This window comes from Myotis davidii, unplaced genomic scaffold (assembly GCF_000327345.1).
Source record: "Myotis davidii unplaced genomic scaffold, ASM32734v1 scaffold13, whole genome shotgun sequence".
NCBI lineage: Eukaryota > Metazoa > Chordata > Mammalia > Chiroptera > Vespertilionidae > Myotis > Myotis davidii.
In genome coordinates, this window is record NW_006286243.1 from 865,479 (window position 1) to 875,706 (window position 10,228).

At 45.6% G+C, this 10,228-nt stretch overlaps 1 protein-coding gene across 1 annotated transcript in view; it reads right to left on the reverse strand.

Moving 5' to 3' along the window:
* Nucleotides 1-6,123: 6,123 nt before the first annotated feature.
* The window catches only part of LTBR (lymphotoxin beta receptor), a 6,451-nt gene continuing 2,346 nt past the window's right edge, over nt 6,124-10,228 (reverse strand). Inside the window, exons 7-10 of the mRNA XM_006757602.2 lie at nt 8,506-8,613; nt 8,149-8,174; nt 7,360-7,588; nt 6,124-7,033 (exon numbers count right to left, since the gene is read on the reverse strand). Coding sequence (XP_006757665.1) covers nt 6,789-7,033; nt 7,360-7,588; nt 8,149-8,174; nt 8,506-8,613 — 608 coding nt within the window. The 3' untranslated portion in view covers nt 6,124-6,788. The remainder of the gene's footprint in view (nt 7,034-7,359; nt 7,589-8,148; nt 8,175-8,505; nt 8,614-10,228) is intronic.

The window sequence follows — 10,228 nt, forward strand, 5'->3', positions numbered from 1 at the left end:
GTTTTTTAAAGAGAGAGGAAGAGAGAGGGAGAGAGAAACATTGATGATGAGAGAGCAACATCCCCTGGCTGCCTCCTGTACGCCTTACACTGGAGATCGAGCCCTCAACCTGGGCGTGTGCCCTGACCAGGAATCCAACTGTGACCTCCTGATTCATAGGTCGTCACTCAACCACTGAGCCACGCCAGCTGACTGGGGCTATGCCAGTATCTTTTAACTCATAATTTTCAGACTACATCTGTTACATAAGATATCATACTGCGATAAGGTGTAATACTGGTGGTGTTGGTAAGATTTGACTACCTCATGAAAATGTCTTATGATAATACTGATATTGATGATCAAAAGTATTCGGAGTTGAATTAAAGTCTCCTCAGGATATAATACCTATGGAAAATGACCTGTGCAAGAACTGGATCTATCTAACCCTCAGCTGATTTCTGTCCTAAATAATTCTGCACAGGTTTATTATAAGGTACAAGTAGCAGTAGATCAAAGTGGGAAAAGAGTAATCAAATTAGTGCAAGAATATAAAAATGTATGTAATGGCTTTATAGAACATATTAGTTGTTTCTTTTTGGCTATCTCTATTCCACACTGGCATCTCCAAATGTTAGGCATATCAGTGTTTGTACAATTGCTATAGCTAGCCTACAAATGCCGCACTAAGTGTAAATGCTCTGACAGAAATGATCATTTGGCAGTAAGGAGTTTATGACCAGAATTCCTATTCAGTATCACACTGGAAGTCCTAGCCATTATCTTAATTAGGCATGAGAATAAATAAAAAGCATACAAAATGGAAAGGAAGAAATAAAACTGTCTTTGTTTAAAGATAACATGATTGTCTATGTAAAAATACTAAGGAATCTACAAAAAGTTTCTTAGGACTAATAAGTGAGTTTAGCAAAATTGTAAGATACAAGGCCAATATTAAAAAAGCAATCATAGCCTGGCCAGCGTGCTTCAGTGGTTGAGCATCAACCTATGAACCAGGAGGTCACGGTTCCATTCCTGGTCAGTGCATGTGCCTGGGTTGTGGGCTCGGTCCCCAGTGTGGGGCATGCAGGAGGCAGCTGATCAATGATTCCCTCTCATCATTGACATTTCTATCTCTCCCCTCCTCTCTGAAATCAATAAAATATATTTTTAAAAGTTTATTTTTAAAAATACTTCTTTAAAAAATATTGAAATATAAAAGTTAAACAGAGATAAGTTTCACATTATTTATAGGTGACACCCTAAGATAATCACTGCAAAACTACTACCCTATATAATAAAACCCTTATATGCAAATCGACTGAATGGTGGAACTACTGGTTTACCCTATATAATAAAACCCTTATATGCAAATCAACTGAATGGTGGAACTACTGGTCACTATGACGCGCACTGACTACCAGGAGGCAATCGCTCAATGCAGGAGTTGCCCCGGTCAGTGCGCTCCCACAGGGGGAGCACTGCTCTCCCGGTCAGTGCACTCCCACAGGGGGAGCACTGCTCAGCCAGAAGCTGGGCTCATGGCTGGCGAGCGCATGACAGTGGCGGGAGCCTTTCCTGCCTCTACTACAGGTGGGCAGTAAGGAGTGAGGGGTCCAGGACTGCAAGAGCCCCGGCCTGCGAGAGGGATGTATGATTGCCAGCCCGGGGGATCGGGCCTAAGCTGGCAGGTGGACATCTCCTGAGGGGTCCCAGACTGTGAGAGGGCACAGGCTGGGCTGAGGGACTCTCTCCTCCAGTGCATGAATTTAGTGCACCAGGCCTCTAGTACTTAATAAGAGAATTTAGTAGGTGGCTAAGTAGAAAAAATTAAAAGATAGAAAAGATCCCCTTCTATAACACAGAGATACAGCACCTGTGAATGAATGAACTTAACAAGAAATACTCAAGATCTATATTTTTAAAAATTAAAATATTACCGAGGGACACAAAAGGAATCAACAAATAGGAAGGAAAACTATGTTCTTGAAAGGAAGACTAACACTAGGAACATGTCAATTCTCTCTAAGTAATCTAGATGTGTAATGCAATCTCAATACAAATACCAATAGGAGTTCTTTGGAGGGGAGTACTAGATAAGTTGATCTTAAAGTTCACATGAAATAAGAAATAAGAAAATATAGTTAGGAAAATTTTGAAAAAGAAGATTAAAAGGAGCTCAAATAGATATTAAAATATAAAGCTAAAATAGTTGAAAGACTGTGGTGCTAACAAATTAAAAAAAACAGAGGGAAGAGGATGGAAAATCCAGAAGTAAATTCAAATTCATACACAAATTTGATTTATAATGGTAGCATTTCAAATTAGTGAAGAAAAAATTATTGTTCAATAAATGATTTGGGATAAGATAACATTAGGAAATTGTCCAGTGAAAATAGTAAGAGATATGAATAGTTATTGGAAAATAAATTACAAATGACTCTTTAACATATGAAAATGTTCACTCACAGTGAAATAGAAAATTTCCCTCACAATAAGAAATGCAACTAAAGATTACACTGAGATAGCATTTTTCATCTTTCAGATTGACAAAGATTAAAATGTTTGATAGCACAGAAATGTTGGTATTTATATGTGGAAATAGATGCTCTTAAATATTGCTGACATTCAATCTAGGTGGAGGACAATTTGGTAATCTTTATCAAATATTATATGACCTTTGACCCACAATTTCATTTCTAGCAAAATTTTGATAGCAATACTCCTACATGTGCAAAACTACAGTTTATTAGTATAGAATGTAATAGATTGGAAATGAATTTAAAATCCTCAAAGGGGCCCTAGCCGATTTGGCTCACTGGAGAGAGCGTCGGCCTGGGGACTGAAGAGTCCCAGGTTTGATTCCAGTCAAGGGCATGTACCTTGGTTGCAGGCACATCCCCAGTAGGGGGTGTGTAGGAGGCAGCTGATCGATGCTTCTGTCTCATCGATGTTTCTAACTCTCTATCCCTCTCCCTTCCTCTCTGTAAAAAAGTCAATAAAATATATTAAAGAAATAAAATAAAATCCTCAAAGAGATCTAGTTAAGTGGTGGAGCCATATAAATGAGATACTATGCTGACATAAAAAAAATTTTTATAAGTCTTGTGACAGTGATATGGAATTATGGCCAAGCTATTTTTTTTTTAAAAAAATATATTTTTATTGATTTCAGAGAGGAAGGGAGAGGGAGAGATAGAAACCTCAATGATGAGAGAGAATCACTGATTGGCTGCTCCGGCATGTGTCCTTGACCGGAATCAAACCCAGGACCCTTCAATCCACAGGCTGACGCTGTATCCACTGAGCCAAACCAGCTAGGACTGGCCAACCTATTTTGATAAATGAAAAAGGCAAGGGGAAGAATATACAGAGAACATGCTACCATTTGCGGGGGGGAGGGGTGGGTGGAGAGGAACGAAATATATATGTATATATATTCTGGAATGTGCATAAGTTACCTCTGGAAAAGCATCAGAAACAGTCACATTGGTTGCTTCAAGGGAGAGGACCATGGTAGTTGAAGGAGAAGACTGAAGAGACATTCCACTGTTTACTGTTGGATACTTTTTGGATTTTGAACCATGTCAATAAATTATTTGGCCAAAAAAGGAAACAGATAAAATTAAACCTAACTAAGGCGAGGAAAAGTTGACTGACTGTGATGTACACAAAGGAGGGTTTGCTTTTCTCTCAGAAAAAGAAGCCCAAACTGACTCGTTCAGCTGCTCAAGGATGCCTCATTCTTTCTTTTCTCCCAGGACCGCCGTCCTCGGAGGATTGGCTTTTTATCTCCATGGCTGCTTCCTTGTGACAGTAAGATGGCTGCGTCAGCTCAGGCTCATGTCCTCAAACAAACATCCCCTGAACAAGAAAGAAAGGACAAGGAAAACCAAAAACTTTCCCCTAATGATGCCTTTTGTCCTAGGAATGAGACGTTTCTGTACTGTCATTGGCCTGAAATGGATCCTAGGCCCCATCCTAAACCAATTCCTGGCAAAGGGGAATCGTTTTTTGCTGGCTTCTAGAGGAAGGGCCGCTCCTCCTGACATCATGGAATGTCTGTATTGGTACAGAGAAGGGGTTCTGTTGCTAGGGAAGGTGTGGAAGTCTGCTGGGTAGGTTGCAGAAAGACTCCATTACAGCTGCCAATGTGAACCACCCCATCTCCTGAAGAAGAAATTCTTAGTTACCAGGCCTGTCTACCCCGACATATCCCACTGCTGCCACTTGACACAGTTAAATCCATCTCTCTCCTGGGCTGCTGGCGTGGCCTCCTCCCTGGCCTTCCCGTACCCATGTTCACATTGCTGGATTCAGTATTGGCTTTTTGCTCCCTGTGATATCGGAGTGGGGTTCTCAAAATTAATATATGAGAGGCTACCTGGATTCAGGCTTAATTATGCCATTATTAACTACTATTGCATCGGGTCCCATCTTCCTAAGGCAACTGTCAAGAGGCTGTCTTCATTGATTTTCTATCTGCTTTCATTCTAGACAGGAGCTCCTCAATCTAACGCGTGCTCCTGGAGTCTGTATGAATTCGACCCTGGTAAGACAAGCATGGGCAGCGTTATGGGCTGAGTCGTGTCTCCCACAATTCAGACGTTAAAGTCCTAACCTTCAGTGCCTCAGAATGTGACTGTATTTGGACGTAGGGCTTTTAAAGAAAAATTAAATTTAAGTGAGGTCATTAGTGCGGGCCCTAATCCAGTATGACTGGTTTCCCTATAAGAAGAGGAGGTTAGGACACAGGCACACACAGAGGAGGACCTTGTGAAGATACACAGAGAAGAGGCCATCAGCAAGCCAAGGAGAGAAGCCTCAGAAAAAACCAACTCTGCCGACACCTTGATCTTGGACTTGTAGCCTCCAGAACTGTGAGAAAATAATTTTTTTGTTGTTTAAGCCTCCCAATCTGTGGTACTTTGTTAGAGCAATCGTAGCAGATTAATACAGGAAGGTATAAATCTTACATTTGAATGGTGTTACGTAGAACTCTGTCTTCGCACCACTTTCTAAAAGTGTTTTTCCTTTTATATTGTTGACAGTGTAGAAGAGTTGTTTTTTATCTGAACACATGGGAACAATGATTAAGGATTCATGTTGTCTGGCTGTAGCGTACTGCAAAGCAGGAGGGTTTAACTATCTAAACATGCAGCTCACCATTGTTGACTTCTCAATCAAGGAAGATGGTTGGAATACTTTCCTGAGGTCAACCTTAAATAACCCATCCCCTCGCTCGGATCAGGCGACTCCTGGAGTATGTGTTTTAGAGCCACCCAATCTTGATGAGCCCCAGCCACAGAGTTCTTAACATGAGACCCAGATGGTGGCCTTTTATGGAAGGAGCCGTCAGCTGGCAGCTGCTCCCTTTACAATCCTTCAAGCTAAGATCGTCTCGACTGGGCAGCACGGTAAATCAATTCTGGGGGCCCAAACATTTACTAAGAGAGCTTGAGAAGATTTCAACTTCTTTCAGGCAAAAAATACAATAAGGCGAAAAGAAATAAACAAAATGAAAGTCGTGAGTGCTCCTTCTGGGTGACAGGAGGTCAGCCGAGATCTCGACACCAACAGAATGTGAACTTGGCCTCTCACATTTTATGCCTCAAGTCATACTTTCCCCCTCAGTCAACCCCGCAGAACATGCTTTCACTCTGCAATGTGACTGTGAGGGTTCATGCCTGTGGAACATGCAGGGGGTCTGGCTCCCTGAGAAAACCAGCCCATTTTACCCCTGCAAAGAAATTCTGGAAGAATGTGGTACGTGGAGTTTTTACTCGAGGCCCCTAGAACCAGGCTAACTGGGTGCAAATCCCAGCTTTGCCATTTGCAGTTGAATTGGGCAAGTGATGTACCCTCTCTGTGCCTCGGTTTCCTCAGGCGTTAAACGGGAATCGTAGTAGTAGTATCTAGCTCATAGGGATGTTGTGAAGATTACATAAATTATTATTGCAAAGCATTTCAACATGGCCTGGCATGTTGTCAGTGATTGCTGGCTAATACTGTTATTAACAGAATCACATATACCAATCCCTCATAGACATACCTCTGTGGGATTATATTTTAGCTTTGATCTTTGCCTTTGACATTGCCCAGTGGAATAGTGTTTCTATATGAATCCCCAGAAAATAAATGATCTAGGTCTCAATCTCCACTTTATTTGCATGTGGTTACAATTTATAAATACACTTGCCATTTTACTTCCCCTCTGAAACTTTCCTTTTACCTACTAACCCTACCCAAACCCCCAGTTTTTAATGACTCCCTTTCTTCTCCAGAGGAGAGGGGTGATGGTCCATGTAACTCCATATTCATATAGGGTCTACCTCAGTCCATGCGAAGTGCAGGTCCTCAAGGGGCCTCTGAAGCTTGGGATGAGTGCCACGAATCTGTCAGAGGTTCCGTGACGTCCTCGCAAGTGACCATGTGGCTGGCTTCCTTCTATGCATGCTTTGGGTGCACAGCGCCACGGTGGGCAGCAGCAGGCATCATATGCTCTGTCTGCCTGAAGCTGAGCTGGTGCAGCTCCAGTGTCCAGGGGATCTGCAATGAAGTCTCAGGCCTGTTCAGGCAGTAGTGAGAGTCCTGTGGCAGGCACCGTACCCAGCCAGTGCCCGGTCCTGCTCTCGGAGGTGTCTGAGGCCTGGCCCCTTAGGGCTTGCCTCTCAGGGGCCCTACCCAGGCCCGCTGTCAATCCTGTGTGGGCAGGGAAGCCTCGGGGAGAAGGTGCTCTGGTGCCTCCCTTCTCCTGGCTTCTTCCAGACACCGTGAGGCATGGGTGACAGATTGGGTCCTTTGTCCTGTTAGAGGTCATGGCATCCCAGTGTCTCTGTCTCGGCCAGGTGCCAAGCTTTGCCATCTTCCTGGTAGGGTGTAGAGAGCCCGGGAGGACCAGGGGCACCCTCTTCGGGAATGGGGTATGGAGGCTCCGGTGGTGCAGGAGGGTCTCCAGGACCTCGTGCTCCCCCCAGTACGAGTCCATTGTAGATGTAGATATTGCCAGTGACAGTCACAGTCCCGCCTTTGCCGACAACAATGCCATTGGTACCTGTGGGAAGGGAGGCAGAGTGAGCGGGGCTGAGGGGCACTGTGGGGGAAGGAAGGCCTGTGTGCCCCCTGCATTGGTGCCCCTACATCCTGAATGCCCTCACTCTTCTGCCTTCTCCATTTCCTCTCTGGTCTCACTCCCATTTGCTATTGGTTTCTTGAGCCCTGCATTCATTTCTGTTTCTGGGTTTTTCAGACTCTTCCTTTCTCTCTAGCTGGGACATTCTGGCTGGCTCTCAGTCTTTGTCTTGCCTCGCACTTTCTCTCCCTGCCCACCATCCTTCCCACCGCACCTCCTCACCCCTCCCCTCCCTGCAGCCTGCTTACCATGGGTCACCTGGCCTTGCTCTGGGAGCTCAGCCTCCAGCTCCCGGGCTTGGCTCAGAGGACTCTGCTGTTGTAGCACCTCTTGCTCCACAACTGGGGGTGTTGGGGGCCTGGCTGAGTCCAGGGGCAAGTCTCTAGGAATGGGCAGAAGTGGCTTTACCAGGTCAGGGATATGTGGGTTGATGCTTGGAGGCTGCCAGTTTCCATCAGCAATATTGGATTCCTCTCCCTGCAGGAGGGAAGCAGAGAATCAACCAATGATGTGGGCCTCAGACCCCCATCTTTCTTTAATTCCCACATCCCAACCCAGCTTAGGCAGCCCGGACCCTCCTCTGCTCCTCCTCAAGCTCCCTGCCACAGGCCTTTGCACTTGACATTCTTGCCTCTTGGAGCATTTCCCCAGGCATCCCGATGCCTTGTTTCTTCAGCTCTCTGATCAAAGATTGGCTCACCAGAGAGGCCCTCTGTCCACTGTCTAAGGTAATATACCCCCATCCTCTGCCACTGTCGTCCATTGTTCCCCTATCCTGCTTTATTTGTCCGTTATCAGGACCTGATACATACTTATTTACTCTTGCTCCACTGGTATGTTACTCCAGGAGGGGAGTTATTTTGTTCACTCACTGCTATATCCACGTGCCTAGAACAGTGCTGGGCAGATGGCGTGCTCAAAAGTTATTCATTGAATGAGTGAATGTTGAGGCCTGCATGCTCTTTTCCTGCCTACCCCCACATTGTTCACTCTCACTTCCTGCCCCTCCTTGCTGCCTTCTCAGCTTCCCTCATTACCTCTGGACGGCTCTTGAGCAGGGATCCTGCAATGAAAATAAAATGGATGTAGGGCCTCTGGCAGACCTCAGACCCCAGGCTTTCACTGTCCACACCCCACCACGAGGTGTTGCTGCCCACCCTGGGGTCCCGGAAGGAATAGGCTATCATGACCCTTCTCTCTAGGCTCAGAATGGGGGATGGGCAGAGGGGGGAGGGCTAAAGGGAGACTATGTCTATGTTGGGAGCAGGCACTGGGAGTCTTGGGCATGTAGAAGGGTTGTATGGGGAAGATGAAAATTCCCTCCCACCCCCTCCCGCATCCAGGTCGGGACTGACAACCACATCCTTGCCTGCATCCAGCCCTTCCCACCCTACCCAGCTTTCTGCAGAGAGACGGGTGGCTCTTCCAGGTGCAGGCGAGGATGGCGGAGAGGAACAGCAGGGAGACCAGGGGCAGCAGGATGGCCAGCACCAGCATAGTTCCTGCCAGGACAGCAGACAGCAGGCGGCATGATGTGGGGAGAAGGGCAGAGGGGAAGGAAGTTCATGAATAGCTTTTCAATTCTCCGGGCAACCCAGACAAAAAATAAGTTCCTAAAGGCAGAATTAGAGACAGACACTTCCCTGGGTGGCAGAGAAAGGGAACTCAGTTGGACTTGGGGGGACCTCCAGATAGCCAGGAGAAAGTGTGGGAGGTGGAGATGTTTGGGGTTGTGCAGGTCCCAGCGGCCTGAGGCAGTTGATTTTCAAGGGCTGGAAGTGGTGGTGAGAGGCAGTACAGGGAGGGCGGGGCTTAGGGCTATAAGCAGACTCAGGCCACAGGGTAGACTGTCTTACAGAGAGGCCACCGCAGGAACCGAGAGTGTCCCTCTATACCTGTGGGGTGTTCACAGAGGTGGGAGAGTGGGGAGCCTCGCTTCTGAATTCTGCCTGAGGTTGCCTGAAAGACTAGAGGTTGCAAAGTCTCCACCCGCTTGCAGCTTCCAGGACGTTATGGGAACAGGAGGCTGGGTGCTCAGTTTCCCAGGACCCGATGTAGGGCAGTGGATAGCTTCTGTCTTTCTATGGGCCTCAGTGCTGCCATCCACAGCCTGGAGTCTGTGGTGCCCATCAACCACACCTGAGGAGGGTCAGGAAGGCTTGGACATTTGCACCTGGCAGGTGGCTCTCTCCAGTCCACCTGGATCTGTGGCTGAAGGGAGTACAGGAGGGAAGCATGGGAAGAAACTAGACCTGGAGTCTTGGACACCTGGCTGCCCAGCTGTATGACTTTTTAAGTCAGTCCACCTCTCTGAGCATCAATTTTTTTTCATATATAAAATAAGGTGGATTCGACTCTAAAATGCCAATCATATTTGATACACAGTTAAAAATTAATAAGAGGACATGGAAAATATTTATGACATAGTTGAATGAAAAGTCAGGTTACAAAATACTCAAATGACTCCACTTTTAGAAAAAAAATTATCCATATAAACATACATAGAAAAAATGTTTGGGAAGATACATAAAAAAATGTTAAAGAGTGGATATTCTAGGTCAGTGGTCGGCAAACTCATTAGTCAACAGAGCCAAATATCAACAGTGCTTCTTCAAAATAGACTCGCCCAGGCCGAAAACCGACTTCTGCGCATGGGCCAGGAAGTTTCAATCGCACTGTACGTGTGCGCCCGCACGTGGTATTTTGTCGAAGAGCCACACTCAAGGGGCCAAAGAGCCGCATGTGGCTTGCGAGCTGCAGTTTGACGACCACGGTTCTAGGTGATGGTTCTGTGGGTGATGATTAATTTTTATGTGTCTGAATTTTATAATTTTTTATAGTGTGCATGCATCAAAAAGTAAATGACCCAAGTACAGGTCTTCATAACACCAGTTACCACATGGGTGATCTTGGGCAAGTCACACAACATCTGAGCCTCGTTTTCCTTATCCTGTCAGTGAGGCTGATAATAGAACTACTTGATAGGATCAATACGAGGATTAAAATAACTAGTGAATGTTAAATATTTGAAGAGTGCCTGACACACTTGCTCTGAGTAAACGGAAGCTAAGATTATAAATATTTGCTAATTTTAAAAAGCTAATAAAATAAACTCTT